Source organism: Micropterus salmoides, unplaced genomic scaffold (assembly GCF_014851395.1).
Source record: "Micropterus salmoides isolate LMB-PRFRI ecotype aquatic unplaced genomic scaffold, ASM1485139v1 Ms_hic_scaffold_1087, whole genome shotgun sequence".
Taxonomy (NCBI): domain Eukaryota; kingdom Metazoa; phylum Chordata; class Actinopteri; order Centrarchiformes; family Centrarchidae; genus Micropterus; species Micropterus salmoides.
Genome location: NW_024040138.1, coordinates 9271 through 29817, shown reverse-complemented (window position 1 = coordinate 29817; position 20547 = coordinate 9271). Strand labels below are relative to the sequence as shown.

The following is a 20547-nucleotide window of genomic DNA, read 5'->3' as shown; positions in this document are numbered from 1 at the left end:
ACAGGAGGAGAGGATGGTAGTGCTAGTTTAAATCTTTTAGTCGACAGCTGCCAAATTGGGGGGCCATGTTCCATGTGTGGTCCTCAAAGGATTTTCCGCAAATGACATTCTCTTTCATGCAATTTTGGAAATGTATTAAGTTTTAATAGTAATTATTAGTTAACTGTCTTCCTTTTAGCAATTATCTTGATGAAGGTGAATAAATACATTTTTTGTACTTTTGTTCAAAGTACTATTTATAGCAATAAAAAAAAGTTTAATTTTAAACTCATTATGTCATATTATCTTGTGAGGTCTCATAACTACACATAACACATAACTTTGTTTATGTTATGTGTTTCTTAAATGAAGAAAAACAAGAATATCGGGCGTAGCATTGGGCGATGTCTTATCAAATCATGACGATGGCTCAACATTGTGACGTCTGTCAAACATCGGCGATGGACGATGGTTGGACGTCTATCGGCCCAACACTAATCGGGCGATGAATCAGAATATCAGATTTTAAAATCCTCAAATATCAAAATCTGTATCGGTCTTAAAAATCTTATATCGGTCGGGCTCTACTTGTATGTACTCACATCAAACATATGCTTCTTTCTGTTTTGCTGTTGACAACACTCCTCTGTTAACGTGTTACATTGTCACCTCCTCACCTGTACCTGCAGAATAATACAGGGTGTGTACATGAATGCTGTTGTTCTCTCCTTTCATCTCCCTTTCTTTGAATTCCCATATTAGAGTTAGAAAAGCCCATTATAGAGAGGAATGCTATTAGTTCTCATTTACGGGTTTATTATTCTATATGACTCCTGCACATTAAGTAGAGGAGAGTGTGTGTGAATGTTAGAGCCCATGTGTTTGTAGAGGATGATATGGCAACTTAAGGCATAAAGGTTAAAACTACTTAGAAATAAAAACTAACACAGCAATCCCCGTACAAATGAAAATTCCTGAGCAACAAAACACATAATTGAAAGTTATATTAATTTATTTCTGGGGAACAAGTTGCGTGAAAGCACTCCTGATGCAGCACCAGCGTATCAAGTGCTTAGTGCTAACATGTTAGCTAAGAGTTAGCACATATCCAGCAGACTCCCATACTTACAAAACACCTTTTCAAGTCTGTTTTAGTCTTCTTCATACTGTTTTTGAAGCTGATACCGACAACATATCTGTCTATATGTATATATTTATTTTTTTCATATACATGTAAGATACCACACTGTTTTGACAAGGATCCTGAAAGTGGCTATTAAAGAAGTATGACTGAAGTGAGCAGACAGTTGTTACTGCTGGATAACACTATGTCAGTGATCTTTATGAACGCCCTACTCGAGACACTGTTTCTAAATGACTTCAGATATTATTTGACATTTCTATAATTCCATTTCTTGTTACTTGTTACTTGGCCGACATCATAGAGACATATTTGCAAGAAGCTAACCTTGTCCTTGTCCTGCTGTTTTATTTGTGGATCTTTAGACTAGCGGCTCCCTAGTTATATTAAGAGTCTGCATCTGCTTGTGTTTGCACAAACTGGGGCGTAGGCTTTATTATTGTTGTGAGTCATGTTCCATTAATTGTTTGATTGTGCAAATACAGAGTAATGTGTAATGAGTAATATATAATATGTTTTGCTCTTGTTGGCTTGTTTGATGTTAAATTAACATCACAGGCTTTATTCATTAGCATTAGTCTTTAATCTATCCCCTGATGAGTTAATCTGTGGTACTATGAGTTCTTTCCTTTGTAGTGTGTGCCGAGGTGTGTGAATGTGCGTGTGATTAGCAATTACCATGTAGACAACCAATCACTGCTTCCTCTTCCTCAACAACAAAGGTCAACTAAGGTCAGCATTGTATGACTTCAAAAAACCTTCACACACACACACACACACACACACACACGTAGACACAAATACACACTCTCTCACCAGAACTCCAAAGATGTTCAGTACACAGCTGTGCTCTTTCCTCCCAGCAGCAGACATCAACACACAAGCACACACAGACTCATATGCTTTGTCCTGTAGTGGATGAAAGAGTAGGAGGGAGAGTGACTGAGAGAGCAAACAAGAGCTGGAGCAAAATCCAAAAGCTTTTGGATTTGATTCATATGATTGTTTTGAGATTAAACAGACAAATATAGCTGAGATTATACATCATGCATTATGTAAAAGGTAAATGCATTATTTATTGTAAATCACAATTATGCTTAATTTACTTTATTGTATTTCTCCTCCGCAGTGGATTTGACTCTGAATGAATGTATGTTGGAGATATGGAGGCAAACAGAAAAGGAATCCAGATGGATGTTAGAAGAACAATCGAGACAGAAAACAAGAGTTGCTGTTTGCAGTTAAGAGAGGACAAGAGAAAAAAGACACAAACAGAGTGAAAAAGAGTGATGAAGACTGAGAGGGATTAAAGGAGTGAATCTGTAAATCTGATTGGGTGAGAGGGCAAGGTGAAACGGCGGTTATTCTCATCTCATCTCCTGGCTATTCTCATCCCTCCACTCCTTATCTCTTTATCTCTTTAAACCTCTTGCTGGGAATATGGTGTTTGATTTATCTCATCCAGTCGACCATTTCATTTACACAGACACAGGAGGCACTGCACATTTAACTTTGAGTTTCCAGTAAATCTCAGTCTGCCAGCTCTTTGAGTTCAATCTTTTAAAATTGTCATTGACAGCAGCACAAACTTCTCTTGAGTCTTGTAAACCTCAGCCTGTCTCTCCCTTTTGGTCCACAGACACCATTCTTGGCCCAGAGAAGTCCTGGGACGTTGCAAACTTCAGCACCTTCCTACTGGACCATTCATCAGACACACTGTTCCTGGGCGCCAGGGATGCCATACTGGCTGTGGACACCAAAAATCTGGACCAAAAACCAAAAAAGGTTTGAAGGGTTTGTGTGTGTGTGTTGAGTCATTATATTTGTCACATCATAGTATTAACAGTGTTAATTTACTCACTAACTGATTTGAACTGATGGACTGTCTTCTTGAAAGAATTATCTCACTACTTATTTTTGCCATTAAAAGATGAATCAACCAGTAAGAGAGAGGAATAGTCTCACATTCAGGAAATGCCGTTATTCACTATCTCATCAAGAGTTAGATGAGAAGATCGATGTCACTCATAGCTGTGTGCTAAATATGAATCTAGGCTAGCGGTTTTCCCCCTGCCTCCATTTAGCTGAGACTTTTATCCATAGCAACTTACAATTCCTACATATGTCAGAGGTCGCACACCTCTGCAGCAACTAGGGGTTAATTATCTATTGAATGCGGCTTCCTACTTGACTGTGGAACCGATTCAAATGCTGTTTTCAGGGACAATTTTCTGAGTTTAGAGAAGTGTTTTTTTTTTTTCGTAAATGCATTCTACTGTTGAGCTTATTGAATAATATATTGGGGGGGGGGGCAAGGTGCAACTTTGCTTTCTAAACACTGACTAATAATCAGCTACTGATGAGCATGTGACAATGACTTTTTCAGTTCTCTCTGCCTCTCTTTTTCTCTTGTTCCAGATTGTCTGGGATGTGCCGGAGGACAAGAGGAGGTCTTGTGTGGCAAAGGGAAAGACAGAGGTGAGAGATGTGTGTGTGTGTGTGTGTGTGTTTTCCTCTCACACACCTTCTCATTTTGTCTAATTGAGCTCAGCATGTATATTAATACCTTTAACTGTAAGAAAGGTGCCATCAACACGCATTAATGCCTGTGTGTGAAGTTGTCTATGAAGATCCAACGAAGGTTAAAATCAAGGGCAACTGGACTTGGTTGAAGATACTGGAAGATGTTTCGTCCCTCATCCAAAGGACTTCTTCAGTTCTGACTGACTGGCAGGGAAACTCAGCTATTTAATTAACCTCAGTGGGGTCGTTGGCCCGGGTCATCGATACCGCTGGTTCGTTAGTGTTCCTTGTTGCTGTGACGACAGTCGTTACAGTCGTTAAGACTACCTGTGATGACAGTGACTCACAGTGTTTACAGTAGCTTTGTCTTCCATTAATCCTGTGGAAATGATGCTGTACAGAAACATCCAGGAAATTTATGTTTAAAATGATGTTCAGTTCCTACAGGAACAGCTCTTTGCCTCTATGCCTCTATAATATTTAAAGTCTCACATGTGTGTATTCATTTTAAATTATTTATACACATTTTTTAAAACCCCAACCTTAGCAGTTACTTACCATGTTATTTTAAGTATAATATATTGGATTCAAGTGGCCTCAGACATTTGAAATGTGTGATTTCATGGGCATATATTTTTGTGCTCCTGCATGGACATGTATTTGTGTGTGTGTGTGTGTGTCACAACCCCGTGCTGTTAGGCATTGGATAGGAAGTTCTGGGATTTATGCCAAGACCTCATCAGGGGTATGTGTGTGTGTGTGTGTGTGTGTGTGTGTGTGTGTGTAGAAACAGAAAGAGAGTTAAAGAGGGCGTATGTGAAGTCACAGATGTCGAGTAACTGTGTACGGAAACTGATGAAATAGAGCGTACTGTACACTCAAGCTGTACACCTCATTATGCTTTGATTACAATAAGACATCAACCCAACTGCTTACAGTAAACTAACTGCTCACTGGAACTATATTTGTTGAGTTGTGTCTTACTGATTCATTGGTTCATAGACAGTTTACCGGGCTTTGCCAGGCTGAAATAGAGCTTCCGCATCATAAGGTAGAGTTTGAGATTACTCTAATGAACTGATAATGGTAAAAATGCCTGAAAAATGCATTTAGTCCAGCGAAATGAGGTCAATTCCAAAGATAAACAAAGCTAATGGAAGGTCAGTGTATTAACAGAAGGGAAGTGCAATTAGTTTTGACCCATTTTATATAATCACCGTCATCAGTTTTCTTCTTTCCACTGTAAGGAGATAGAGAGGTGAAAGGCTGTGAAAAACACTCTCTAAAGGCAGGAAAGAGAAGGGTTTAGGTTTTTTGTCTGAGAAAACATTGATTACAAGATTACATTTGAAATAGAAGGATTAAAAAGAAGGAGGAAGGTAAGGAAAAGAATGATAGATAGGAGAAAGCAAGGAAGCATAAGGAGCATTGTTAGAAGACCAAGAGAGAGAGAGAATGAGTGCAGGAGACAAGAAATGGATACAGATTAGAGAGACAAGATAATCGAGTCAACAAGAAACTACCTTGAAGTTGACCCAGAGAGACACGATGTATATTTGTGTGTGGGCAGATAACTAATATTGTGGGGGAAAAATAAATAAATAATCATAAATCTGTTTACACAGTCACACTGTGGGGACTCGCCTTCCATATAGGGACACAATGCAAGTCCCCGTAAGGTAAATCATTAAATTTTAGGGTGAAGACTTGGTTTGAGATTTGGGCAAGGGTTAGTTAGCAGTTAGTAGGTGCACAATGCTCTGCTGCTATGAGCAGTATTTCACTGGAGTTCAACATTGGATTGATCATGCGGCAGAACAAAACATCAGAAATGCGCAATCTTTTGTGAGACAAAAACGGTAGTGTATCACTATTCTACTGAGCTCAAGTGTGTCAATGATCCCCCAAATCCCAGCCTACAAGAACCCGAATGTCTAAAACCTAAAGTTCATTCATGTGTCAAGAACTGTTGACTCATCTGTGCTTAATATTTGGTGTTGACTTGAGATGTGTTTACCTGTCATAGAATACGTGCAGGTTTGTGCTGACTTGTCAACACTTGCTACATGAGGGTGATCGGTTTTTGACTGATGAACGCACGGGACAGGATTTGTTTTTGCACTCTCAGAGTGAAATGAATGCTGACAATTTCACTGTGGTACAGGAGTGTGTGTCAGCATGAAAGCTTTGAGGTGTTTTGGTGGCAGGACACCTCCACGGAAGCTTTTAACATAAAGAAGCATAATCAGAATGATAATATCCAGTACACTTACATAGAATCAGAATCAGATCAGCTTTATTGCCAGGTATGTGTACACATATGAGAAATTTGACTCTGGATTGTACATTGTACTCACAATGTGCTTACTCATACAAAAATACAAAATCACAATAATAAAAATAAAATAAAATCAGACACAGACTTCAGTGTAGACAACACAAATAAACACTATGAACAAAAACAATATAGACATATTGATAAATAGTACAGTGAGCAGAGTGCAAAGGATGCAGGAGTATGTACATGTTGGAGGTGGATGTGATCTACAGGTACATATACATGCATACTAGGGGTGGGGGAAAAAAACGATACAGCATAGTATCGTGATATTTGCCATGGCAATACTGTATCGATACACGGAGGCCAAGTATCGATATTTTATAATATAAATTGCAGATGGGACTTTTAACTTTTTTGTACTAGAATAATAAGTTTTCTAGTGGACTAAAAATAGACTTTAACAGGACCATATAGAGGACTGAAAAAGTGATATGAACAAACAGAGAAATGTATCTTTTTAGATAAACAGATGTTGACAAAGTTTGACTTTAGGGACCATAATTGGAAGTTGGAAAAAGGTAATAAATTGCAATATATCTCAATATATTTAAAATCGCATTTAAAAAGCATAGTGCAAAGGATGCTGGAATAAATAAGTATTTTGTGCAGGAGTGATGAGTTGAGGTAGGTGGATTTGGTATACAGTATCTACAATATGACAATATAACAGTATGAACAGCACTCAAATAGAGAGTGGTGAATAACTGAATAATAACTGTTAGCCAGTAAACAGGTGCTGATTAGAGGCAGAGTTACTGGGTTAATTCACAGGAATTTTTCCTGACACCTTGAGTCAGAAATCAGATGTTCATCAGAGTAATGGCTTGTGGGAAGAAACTGTTACAGTTTCGTACAGTGCTCTGTAGCGCCTACCAGAGGGGAGAAGCTGGAACAGGTTGTGTCCGGGGTAAGATGGATCTGCAGTGATGTTTCCTGCCCGTTTCCTGACTCTGGAAATGTATAAGTCCAGAATGGAGGGCAGGTTGGCACAGATGATTTTTTTTCTGCAGTCCTGACTGTCCGTTGTAGTCTGCTCCTGTCCTTTTTGGTGGCCAAACCAGACAGTGATGGAGGTGCAGAGGACAGACTGGATGATGGCTGCGTAGAAGTGGATCAGCAGCTCCTTAGGCAGGCTGAGCTTCCTGAGCTGGTGCAGGAAGTACATCCTCTGCTGGGCCTTCTTGATGATGGTGTCCGTGTTGGGCTTCCACTTCAGGTCCTGGGAAATAGTGGATCCCAGAAACCTGGGATTCCACAGCAGACACAGGGCTGTTGAATGTGGTGATGAGGGGCAGAGTGGGGGGGCTCCTCATGAAGTCCGTGATCACCAGAGTGCCAGCTGATCAACCTCCCATCTGTAGGCCGACTCATCACCGTCCCAGATGAGGCCGATGACTGTTGTGTCGTCAGCAAACTTAAGGAGTTTGACAGATGAGTCTCGTGAGGTGCAGTCGTTGGTGTAGAGGGAGAAGAGCAAATGGGGAGAGCACACACCCCTGGGGGGGCGCCAGTGCTAATAGTCCGGGTGCTGCATGTGATGTTCCCCAGTCTCACCTGCTGACTCCTGTCAGTCAGGAACTTTGTGATCCACTGACAGGTGGAGGCTGGCACAGTAAGCTGGGTGAGTTTGTCTTGGATGATGTTGTTGAACGCCAAGCTGAAGTCCACGAACAGGATCCTTGCATTTGTCCCTGGAGAGTCGAGGTTTTGCAGGATGTGATGCAGACCCAAGTTGACAGCATCATCCACTGACCTGTTAGCCCTGTAGGCAAACTGCAGGGAGTCCAACAAGGGGCCTGTAATGTCCTTCAGGTGGGCCAACACCAGTCTTTCAAAGGACTTCATGACTACAGATGTCAGGGCGACAGGCCTTTAGTCATTTAATCCAGAGATGGAGGGTTTTTTGGGGACCGGGATGATTGTAGAACATTTGAAGCAGGAGGGAACTTCACACAGCTCCAGGATGGAGACAGGATGGAGACACACCGTTGGGGCCAGGAGCCTTCCTGATCTTCTGCCTGAGTTGTGAGCTGGCTCACATCCTCTTCACAGATCATGAGTGCAGGTGAGGGGTCAGAGAGGAGGGATGGCAGTGTGTCAGAGGGGGAAGGTGAGTGTTTGAAGATGGTGTTGGAGCGGGGGGAGAGGTGTGACTGTGGGCTTTTCAAACCTACAATAAAAGCCATTCAGCTCGTCTGCCAGTTGTTGAGTACCAGCAGTGTTGGGGGTTGGTCTCCTGTAGTTGGTGAGTGTCCACAGGCCTGTCCACACTGACGCAGGGTCGTTGGCTGCAAAGCTGTTATTTAGCTTTTCAGCGTAGCTCCTCTTTGCTGCTTTGACCTCTTTAGTCAGCGTGTTCCTGGCCTGGTTATACAGGATTCTGTTCCCACTTCTAAAGACCTCCTCTTTGGTCTGATGAAGCTGCCTGAGTTTCGCTGTGAACCAGGGTTTTGGTTGTTGTATGGGCGGAAGGTTTTAGTCGGCACACACATGTCCTCACAAAAACTGATGTAAGATGTCACAGTGTCAAATATAGAATAGAATAAAATAGAATTGAAGTACAGTACAGAGCCATTCGATTCACCCCATGCCAGTTTGTGAATGAAGCTTATTAGTATGAATGAGGTTAATTTGGACCAATGAAATAGCTAATCCCAAGCTGATCCCTTTGTTACCAGCCTGAGCGCTCTTTCTCCCTCTCTGGCTCTCTTGTCTGTCTCACGTGGAGCTGTACCAGCATGAGGGCCTTTGGTGTGTTGGTAGGGGCTGATTTGGGTGACATGATCTGGGCATCAGAGAGGATCAGGTCCCTGGGGGGGGGCGAAAGTGACTCAGACCTGGATCTCATCCAGGATGGCACGCAAGCTACACACCTACACAAGCTTACTGAAAATTGCCTGCGTCATGGTTTTACGGCAACTGGGGAGGCATAAGGAGGGTGTTTTTCCATGACAGCTAGGGACTGAATATGTGTGTGTAAAGACAGCAGAGATTAAAAGAGAGGAGAGCTCAACAAATACATTATCTATGTTGTGTGTTTATGAAAGGAGCACATAAGTGTGTATTATTTATGCACATGGAAGTGCAAGTGGTCTTAAGTTGCAGTTTGCATGCCTGTGTTAGTGTGAGTCACTATGTGTGGTCTCTGCTGGTAGCAGTGGGGGTCTCAAGTGTCTGTCCCAGCTGTGGGGGTCTCCAATTTCCAATCAAAATGATTGATACTCCAGCTGTTCTTACAATCCACTCCAACCGCTCATTGTGTTAAATATGGGACCACTTCTGTTCGTTGTCAAAACGGACGTGATTTTGAGTCTACTTTATAAAATTCACATGTTGTGTATATTCTTGTATATATTTAAGTGAATATCAGTTTAAATAAATAATACAGCTATATTTCAGACCCTGTATATTTTATCATGTATCAAGTTCATCATTTTATGCTAACTGAAAGTGAACCTCCTCTTTCACATGTAAAATGTTTCATGATCTGGAAACTGAGCCGGACTGTTTATAATCCAATGCAAAATGTAATACATGGGTACATATACAGTACAGTAAAAAATATATATAAATTCCCTCCTAATTTCTTAATTTGAGCCTGTATGCAAAAACAATTTTGGCTTGTCTTAATTCCTGGGTATTTGTCTCCCCCTGCAGGTTGACTGCCACAACTACATCCGTCTGCTGGAGTTTTTTGGCAAGGAACACATCTACGTGTGTGGCACCTACGCCTTCGACCCACAGTGTGCCTTCCTGGTTAGTTTGTGTGTGTGGGTGTGTGTGTGTGAAGCCGTCCTCCTGTTAGTCCATGTATGAATTTATATTTGAGCGAGGCATTATAGGGCAGATCTATGCCGGAGGCACACACTCATCTTCAACACATTATAATTTCAAACTGGTGTGTGTTTGCTTTTGCTTGCATGTACGTGTGTCCCTGTAGACATGTATCTGTGTGTCGTTTCACCTAAAGTATGAGTTTTAAGAGCTGCAAATGAATCTTTGTGATAAGCTCCCACACTCCTTCACACCCAAGTCCTTCACCAAAGGGACAGGCAGGCAGGAGGTTACACTCACACACATGCTGTTACCCTACCACCAATGTGAATTTATTCACTTTTAAACTTTCTCTTTTTCAGTCTCCACTCACATACTTTTTCTCTGTAATTGTTAGAAAATGTTTAGTGCCTGTCAACCAACAAAAGTGTTTAGATGATTTGTTGCCAGTGACATTTTCTAGAAGGTACTTTGAACTCTAAAGTCACTAAAGCTTTTAGCATAAAATAGCATAATTAGAGTCAGTTATAGTGACATTTTAAGAGATAAAATTAAGACCAAAGCTTTTTATTTTTGCAATTAATTTAGAGGACAATAAAACACAAGACAGCTGTGAAAAAAAAAAGATTAATTTACATAATTACCATTACTCGTTTGGAAATTCAGTGTTGCCCTTGTAGTTCTAACTTCTCTTTTCCTGTCGTCCTCCAGGAGCTCTCCTCCTTCACCCTGGAGAAAGCCGAGGATGGAGGGGTAAAGATGGAGACGGGGAAGGGCAAGTGTCCCTTTGAGCCCAGTCAGCACTACACAGCTGTTATGGCAGGTGGGACAGTCCTGCTGAATGTTTTATATTCTAATTGTTTGTCTAGTTGATCAGGATATCGACTCAATCTAAGGTATTATTTTTGGGTTCTTTTTCTATTTCTGTGTGCATTATTTAAATAAAACTCACTTAATTCTCTCTCTTTTGTCTAGGCGGTACCTTATACACAGCAGCCACCAGTAACTTCCTGGGAACGCTATTTGACATCTCCCGGGCAACGGGCCCTGAGCAGGAGCGCATCCGAACTGAACGATCCATCAACTGGCTGAGTGGTGAGACACACATGCACACTTGCACTCACTTGGAAACCCCGATATCCATATATGTTTTTCTGCACAGGCACACCAACATGTTCACTTGAAATTATCTTTATCATGTTCTCACAAGAAAAAGTCTAACTGTGTCTTTTTCAGACCCAGAGTTTGTGAGCTCAGCCTTCATAGAACAGTCTCCAGAGAGCAACCCAACCGGAGACGATGACAAAATCTACTTCTTCTTCACTGAGGTGGCCAAAGAGTATGACCTTTACACCAAAGTCAAAGTGCCCAGGGTGGCGCGAGTCTGCAAGGTAACCCAAACGTCTTGACTGAATGATTGATTGACTGATTCATCGCCTCATGTGAATTCACTGCTGGGTTTAATCTGTCTCCTCCTGTCTGTTCAGTCTGATGTGGGAGGGATGAAGACTCTGCAGCGACGTTGGACCACCTTCCTCAAGGCTGAGCTGGTGTGTGAGGACAAACCCAGCGGTCAGCGCTACAACATCCTGACAGATGTTTTCACCACGCAACACACACCAGGGGACCCCAGCAGCACACACTTCTACGGACTTTTCACCTCCCAGTGGTAAGCTGAGGCACAAGCAGGGGTGAAAGGGGAAAAAAAGCATCTCACTTATATGATAGTGGAATATTGTCAATTTAGTTTTTTGTTATTTTTCTGTTATTGGTGATGTCATTGAAATAAAAGCTGCAAAATAGGAGAGGAAGGATTGATAAGCGAGGCAGGGGGAGCAAAGATAAAGAGAGACCAATAGAGGTGCTCTATTGATGTCAGATCACATTTAGGGGTTTCTTCCGCATGTGGTGACTTTACACTGACTCAGTACAGTATTACAGGCATTTGTGTAGTTTTCTTATATAAGTTGTCAGAACGTCACTCTTGACTACAAGCACAGTCAGCCTAGCTTTTTCCCCCTGATTCCAGTCTTTATGCTATGCTAAGCTAACCGTCTCCTGGCTGTAGCTTCATATTGACTGTACAGCATGAATTTGGTATCGATCCTCTCATCTAACTTTCATCAAGTACAAGCATATTTCACAAAATGCCAAACTCTTCCTTTGACTTTGAAATGAACTCTTAATGCAACTTTTCCCCCTTCAAACGTCGCAGCATCACGGTTTAATGTTAACCATTCTTTTTCCTTTTGTTAGGGAGCGTGAAGAGTTATCAGCAGTGTGTGTTTACAGTCTGTCGGACATCATCAAAGTGATGGACGGTCCCTTTAAAGAGCTGAAGAAGACCTGCGAGAACTGGATCAACCCTGAACCTGTCCCCACACCAAGGCCTGGCCAGGTACTAAACCGTACAACCACTAATTACTAATGCATATCACCCTGTCTACTTAATACAGTGCATTTCATTACATTCTGCTATATTAAAAATGACTTTTTTCTTCTTCCCTCACACATTTTTTTAGTGTTTGAACAATGCTTTGAAGGCTGAGGGGTTCGAGTCGTCCTTGAAACTTCCTGACAAGGTGCTGACCTTTGTGAGGGACCACCCTCTGATGGAGAACAGTGTTACTGCAGCACCCCTGTTGGTCCGGAAGGGAATCACATACACCAAGCTGGCTGTAACGCAGACGGGCAACGGGGAGATGCGGAGAGGAGCAGTGCTGCACCTTGGAACAGGTGAGGGGAGAAGTAGGCAGCGATAAGAAGAAAGGACGATAAAACGGACAGGAAATGTCAAAGATAAACTCAAACCGGCAGTCAAATCTAGAGTTAATGCAAATGGAATAACTGAGAAAGAAAAACCTAATAGATTTTAATTTAAAGTATGTTGAACTGTGATGGCTTATGGGTTAATAAAAATAATGTTCTGGGAAATATTTATCTCTGGACATGTACAAATAATGAACATGACAGATATAACACTTTGGATATCAGTCAAAATTGTATAACCTTCCTCCTAAATGATGTAAATACAACTTAATATGAAATAAACTAAATTAAATGTAGTAAATAAAACAAAAATATATTTTTATTAATATTTTTTACCTAAAAGATGGGATTTATTGTTCACCATGTGCATTTGTGTGTGTTGCAGACCGCGGGGAGCTCCACCGGGTGGCAGTAGTGGGCCAGAACGCCACCTTACTGCAGGAAATTCCTCTGTTCACCTCGCAGGAGCCTGTCAACAATATATTACTGCACCAGGTACAGCATTTTCACATTTAGATCACATATCACATATATGAATCTACAGTGCTCTGAAATATCTGTTACATTGCTCAGTGATTCTATGGTGGTTCTGTGTGTTTCCAGGGCTGGGCTCTGGTGGGCAGCCCGCTGTCTCTGGCTCGTGTCCAGGCTGAAGGCTGCGGTCTGTATACCAGCTGTGAGGTGTGTGCCAAAGCCAGAGGGCTGGGCTGTGTGTGGAATGCAGCAGAAGAAGCCTGCGGGTCCACAACAGTAGAGTGAGTACTACAGGAAGACTTCCAGAAAATATAAAGCAAAGGCAGACAGCAGCAGTATTAGGTCGGAAAATTGTTTAGTTATGTGTAAAAAAGGAACATTTTGTATTTATAGTATGTACATTAATCATTCTGTGTATTTTGTTTCTAACCCCTAAAATGTAAGCAATGTAGGAAACACTCCTGTGTTACCTACAAATTTAACATTCGTTCCTAATGTTTTAACCTTGCTAACAAAATGTAAAACATGTAGACCAATCATTTATAAAAACAAAAACATCACTCACTCTTGAAAATGATTCAGTAAAACCGACAGGAAAAAAGGAGAGAAATAAAACCATCAATAAACACATCACAACCAAAACAATCTTGAAAACGCTGTGCAGTGTTTCCTCTAGGATTTTTTTCAGCAGCGGGGACAGACCTCCCCACAAAAAATGTTATGTTTTCCAATGAAAAATATGTAATTTCACATCATATTGGGCCATTATTTTCACCATACCTCTGAACAAATAGTTGGAAAAGCTAGAGCAGATAATAAATAAACAACACCCAAAGATCAGTCTACTGGGGAGGAACTACAACCTTTAGATCTGGAGAAAGTAATTTAGTTGGTTCTGTTGCTCCACAGTGATTTTACAGTAATGGCACAGCATGTGTTGGGCATCACCCCGAAGCCTTAATGGCAGGAAAACCCTGTTAATATGACCTCAGAAACATTATAGATACGACTGTTCACGTTTGCCTTTTGTGTCTTCATTTTACAGCTTCTGACATTTATCTGTAGACATTAATATTAAAAAAAGGCAATATGAGGTGCATTTTATTTGCACATTAAAATCCAAAAAGAAACGTCTCGTCCTTCAGAAGGACTAGTTTGCATCACTAATTAGCTTTACTAACCTCAGCTCCTCCAGTCAACACCGTCCTTTCTTTTCCAAAACCACTTTTTCAGCAGCGCACCGCCGCTCCTGAATGCAAATAGGGGAAACACCGCCGTGTAATAATCACCTAAGCAGGAAATGATGAACCATCTGTTGATAGACTCATTAAATTTTTTGAAAAGATGTCTGTGAAGATTCTCAGTGATCCAGGTCATAGTTCTCCCAGGAAGGTTAAATCAAGGGCAACTGGACTTGGTTGAAGATACTTAAGACACCACTTATCCCCCACCTACAATGCTGTCCTTTCATCTGTTCTCAAGAGACTCACACTCACACTCGGCCTCTTGTGACAATGACAGTGATGGTCGTTCAGACTTGGCCTCAGGGGACTCCAACAACCATAACGATTGTAGTTACAACAGCCAGGAGCACTAATGAAGTGGTATCCATTAAAGGCTATTTTTCGGGGATCCTGTGGGATTCCTGCTGGATGGGAGTCAATTTCACTAATCATCACTGGAAATACAGTCAACGGGAGTGCGCTGGATGGGAATCATAGGTCAGTTTTTAAATAGAAAATTTGAATTTCTAATAGAATAAATGCTATTTTTGATTTTTATTCTTGGGAACTGGATGGGACGGGGGTCTTTCTTCCAGGACTGGGACGGGACAGGAAATTTTCTTTTTTCTCTGTCATGGAATTGGGACAGGACAGGATTACTTTTTTGGGAGCGGCATGGGACAGGAGTGAAAATCCACTCTGGTGTCAACCTGTAGCATCCATCACCTTGATAGTTGGGATGCCCTGTCAAGTAGAACTGAAGAAAGCCTCTTGAATGAGACGTGAAATGTCTTCAAGAATCTTCATCCAAGTCCAGTTGCTCTTGATTGAACTTTCCTTGGATATTTGAAGAGAAATCTGGAAAGATCTCTGTTCCCTCTAAAACTTTTGATGCAAAAGTGTAACCCTATTTTGTGTGTGTGTGTGTCCAGGCCTGTTCCAGGTGATATGGTAGACCATGCCTTAAGACAGTGTGATATGCAGGAGGGTAAGTTTTTATTTTGAGATCACAGACAATGCAAATGTTGAGTTCTTGCTGTCTAAAATGATTCAAACAAATAACACTTCCATGACTATGGTATGTCTGTCATTCACCTCTCTCGCTCTCTGTCTCGCTGTGTGTTCTGTCCTCCAGGGCGTTGCAACCCGTCCATCAGGGAGCTGCGGGTTTCTATGGGTCTGCGCCTCCTGTTGCCATGTGTCCAGCTGTCTCCCAGGCCCTGTAGCTGGGAGCATCCTCCCCACAGACACACCAGGCAGCACCACTCTGACCTGGAGGTGACTGTCACAAAGGACAGCCTGGGAAAATACACCTGCACATGCCAGGTACACAGGCCAAACATACAGAAACATACATACAGGGCTCACAGATGCCTATTCCACTTTCCTGCTATTTCCTGCTATAAGTAGCCTATTACTAAATGAGTCAGGCAATTTTCTCCACTGCTTATGTGATTTAAAAAAGGGGGTAAACTCAAACAGATCAAAACAACTCTTGTTCTCTGTCATGTCCCTCTACTCCAGGAGGCAGGACCAGGTATCAGGGACCCCACCCCCTGCCGCAGGGCCGTGTATCAGCTGACACTAGAAGGCCCCAGTGCTGGAGGAACGGTAGCGATACCAGGAAGTCGTCACGTCCTAGCCGTCTACATCCTTATCTTCTGCGGGGGTTTAACTTCAGGTGTATTCCTCATCTGCTTCGTGACCCGTCGTCAGAGCTTGGGTCGCCAGGGCCACCACCTGCCAGATAATTCGCTGTCGTCAGAGAAGGGGCGGGACTTGCTGGGCTCCTCAGCCACGCCGCAGTCCCCCAGCAGTGCCAGCCTGTTTTCCGAGGGATTCAGACTGACAGAAAAACGTAACGGGACGGCAACCACAACCACGACTACAACTCTCCTCAGCAACCAGGGTAATGGCGGTCACATTGGGAACAGCTTCAGTGGCACACTGATCAACAGCAACTCCAGTAATGGCCATGGGAATTCCCTGTACTCCAACTGCAACACAAGTAACAGCGGGCTGAAGATTACAGACATTTTAGTTGCCAACATGCTGGATGGAAGGACGGGGGAGAGGGAGAGGCCCGAAGGGGTAAAGAGGGAGCCAGGGGAGGGGGACGAGGTGGATGAGGGGCTGGGGGATGGGTTAGGGGAAGGGATAAAAGTACTGGAGGAGGAGTTGTCTAGCCTTACTATGTTTAAATCACCAGCACCACTGGCCCAGTGTGAAGAAAGTTCAATATGAAAAGCGTAATATACTATTGATTATACCATTTTGCATCCTCCAAAGAAACTGAATACTACTGGAAGAAATGCAAAATGGTTACTGCCAAATGCCTTTGAATGGGAGCTGTGGCATGAAGACAGACTAAAGAGATATATGAGAAATATATTTAAGTCTAAGCATGTGAAAGAGACATGTTGTGTTTGGAGAGAACTGCTTCACAGAAAACATATTAGAGTGTTGTGATTCACTCAGGATGAGAGCCACAGCTGAATAAATGTGTCGGGTGTAAATATAAAATGTAAATATAAGCGGTCTGAATGTGTGGACTGTTGTCATGGAGCTGAGCGTGATATCGCACATTTTAAATGTTACAAAGAATCAAAGATAAAGTGTCTACATGTGTGGACATGAAAAAGCCATATTGTCTTTCACCTTAACTCCTGTTGTTGTTTGCTCTCTCATCGTCTCCTGATGGCACTGCAAAAGAAAAGTGCACTTTGAATCTCTCTGTAGCTCTCTCTGTCTCTTGTGTTTCTAATTGTCTCTCTGACATACCACTCAAATCCCAGACCCTGATGGGTCCAAAGTGATAAAGGACTGGTGAGTCATAGAAGGCCCTTCAAACAGAGAGATGCCACTGTCAGAGACTAAAGAACAATGAATTCATTGCGAAGGCTTCAGGTGGACTACAGTGACCATGACGGGGCTGTCCCTGCCGACACTGCTGCAGAGGTCAAGACGGTGATAGGGCTGACAGACACCTATCGGATTTGAGTCAGTGCAGAAAGCTGAAGAAGCACAGCAGATGCAAGTGACAGCTGCTCAGATTTGTCACTGTGCACATTCACATAACTGAGACAGAAGGCAGACGATTTTCAAAGGCTGTGAAATTCATTTCAGCGTCAAGGAATGGACCTTGCCAGACACAAAGCCACCATCACCTCGTTTTGTGAGTGTGGGTTTCAACATAAAAATGTATTGTTTTTGTCATGTTGTTTTGTAATAAAGCCTAAAAAAATGTCGCTATTATCACTGTTCCCATACTGTCTGGTGAAAATGAGGGTGTGAAACAGTTCAAAGACTTGAAACAAATGGTTCTTCCCCTGAAATGGACCAAATCTTTAAGTAAATTCTGTGTGTGAAGTTGTATGTGGCTGTGAGATGATTGTGTTAAGTTTTTTTTTGGACATATGTTGCTTAATTAATGACTTTAGTTCTGCAGGAGCCCATTATGTGTGTGTGTAAAAAGTTTGATAACTCCACTCCAAACAGCTGACGAAAACTACTTAGAAACTAAGCTTGTTAAGGGTAAATTTATTATTAGGACAGCACAACCTGTGGTCTGGGTGTGCCTCATACTGGAGTGTAACTTAGGTTAGTGCATTTAAATGAGAAAGAGCACTTTATATTTAACACCACTGACATTTTAGTAAGTGGATGAATTGTCCACGAGTGTGTCCTCCATCTTAGCTCCAATAAATCAAAGGTAAGACAAAGGAGTCATGCTCATTTTCTTTAAGTCTTCTATCAGTAAGTAAAATATTCTAATTGTGAGATATGGTTCATCAGTGGGATGGAAATAAGTTTTCTAGTAACCAAAAAAATTCACTTCAATATATGTATGTCACAGGGAAATTAAGTATCAGATGCAAGCCGTTTTAACATTTATTCCTTAAAAGTTACTAATCACTATTTAAAAGCTACTAGTAACTAACTATTCCATTAGTTACAAGTGCTTATACTTAAGTTAGCCTACTAGTAACTAAAAAAAGAGTTACTAGTATCTATTCTTTAGTTACTAGCTATATATAAAGGTATAGTTTTTGACTTGCATTTGACCGAGAGCGTGGAACAGGGTGACTGAACGATTTTTTGGGTGAATCCGTATCGGACAAAGCTATCTTCATGCAGAACAACAGCGCCATCTTTGCAGCATCACAATAATGGACATCACAGGTAATTATTTGGGAGTAATGACTCCAAAACGACGCATAATTATAGATCCTGTTGCAATGAGCATGGCTCCTAGAAAGGATACTCCCCCAACAACATTGGCTGATTTTCTGGACCGAAAGGCTTGGGCGCCTCAGTTTGAGTGGGCAGTGGAAGATTTTAGAATGTCAGGATTCTTGTTTGAGCAGGGAAAATTTCACCTTTATACAAGAGAGCTTGACGAAATTTTTCTTCGTGAAAACCTTGAAGTCTACGACTCAGAATCCTTCATATTTTTTAGATCATACAAAGACGATTCTATCATTTAAAATGCAAGGATGAGGACCCCAGAGCAACAAAAAGGCTACCCCATCACGTCTAAAGAGTGGGAGACGTGGTTCAGCACCGGTTTTGTGGTCCAGTGGGGAGAATGGGATAGAACCGTTGAATTCTTCTTGCACATTGATAAATTATTCAGATGGTATAAACCTTATGTTAGCAATAACGATATACTTCAGCAAAAAGCTAAACAAACGTGCGTATTGTGCTTATACAGATGAATGGAGAAGAAAGCAACCTCACATATGCATTGACACGCTGCCCTTCTTTTATATCAAAGGACATAAGGGAGAAATTCCGCAGAAGCTTTTTAACAAAAATTTCGCTGATGCTCAAAACAGCTATGTGGGTCGGTGCCAACGTGTGAATGCAGTATTCGAGACATTGCAGTAGCTGCTCTACAGATTTGGCTGAGGAATCCTTTTGTCATTGCTTTGCCTAAACGGGTAGTTAGAGTGGAGGACAGTGTGAATGCAGTAGTTAAGGAATCTCTGGACATCTGGAAGGGGGAACAACACTAAAAACAATGGGGAATGTGTCTAGTCTACTAAACCATGTCAAAAAGAGTTACATTATATATAAGATGAGAGCACTGTTGTGTGAAGCTGTGAACAATACAATATGTGAGAGAGATAGGATACTATGTTGTTCTAGATTTGACAAACAGACAGAATGTGTGACCTCGGGATGGCGTATCATGGTGCAAATGACAGCTGATAAATATGCAGATGTGAAATCTACTCTACACGATATAGCAAATGCGATAACAATTTTCATATGGGTCTTGTGTTTTGTTTTAGCATTGATTTTTGTGTTTTAATGCTAACCAGAAAACAACATGTGGATGTAGCTGATGTGATGTATTGCTTAACTGAATATTTGGTTTGTAAAAACACAGGTGCTTGTACTGACTTCTGAAAATTTTCTGCATACTTATTGACAGATATGTTGCATATGTTGTTGGAAATAAAATACTTGGGACATGGTGTTAGTCAAATGGGTCGGATGGCTAGATAAATTTAACTCATGGATTTTGGAAAAACAGGTCATTCAGCTACCTTAGCAGATTACAAAAACACGTATACATGGATACAGAGGATTTTTTTGTCACCCTGCCCAGCAACTCGTCTGCATTATTTTACCCGAGCAATACAATAGCAAACTTTAGAACAAAACTATCCAATATCCAAAAACATGGAATTCTTTTTCATCAGAAGACTCAAAATTTGTTGTGTCCAACAAGAGGGTAGTTCTATCAGCGACACAGGGATTCTATACAACAATGTCACAGATAATAGCTGAACTAAACAGTTGTTTATCTGAAAACGACATGGGTCACATTGAGCTCGATTACAACAATATTACCAACAGAGTAAGCATTTTACCAACGAGAGACGTAGAATTAACATTTCAAGGAAAACTTGAAAAAAATGTTGGGATTTACCCCCGGAGCGGCTTTTAAAACTCAGGAGGGAATTGCAACATTTAGATATCAGCCATGAACTAACACAGTGTTGACACAGACGTTAATGTAGGGATGTATAATATATTAGTTTATACCGATATTGTTGATCATCAAACAGTAGGGGATAGTTATGTCACTCTTTTAAGAATAGTACATATATCGGGGCCAAACAACCATATGATCACAAATACTTATGACAGACCACACCCGTAAAATATCAGTATTAGACAAGGAGCAAACATGTACCAGCCATATGCTCACAATGCGGACAAATACGCTGCAGCCCAAGCGGGTGGTGATGTACCAGGATACAACGGGCTCGGTGCTCAGTATGGTGCAGGCTTAGGAGGTATCTTTAGGG

The 20547-nt window shown here is 41.5% G+C and overlaps 1 protein-coding gene across 1 annotated transcript; it reads left to right on the top strand.

The window, feature by feature from the left end:
* Nucleotides 1-2759: 2759 nt before the first annotated feature.
* On the top strand, nt 2760-17597 carry LOC119896827 (semaphorin-4F-like; the record flags this gene model as incomplete). The annotated part of the gene is given in 14 exon segments (XM_038710270.1): nt 2760-2905; nt 3539-3598; nt 9642-9740; nt 10470-10581; nt 10734-10853; nt 10995-11149; nt 11246-11427; nt 12015-12156; nt 12281-12494; nt 12913-13022; nt 13131-13282; nt 15157-15212; nt 15360-15550; nt 15749-17597. Coding segments are annotated over 14 exon segments (2459 nt in total), but the record flags the coding sequence as incomplete, so codon positions are not given.
* Nucleotides 17598-20547: the final 2950 nt, after the last annotated feature.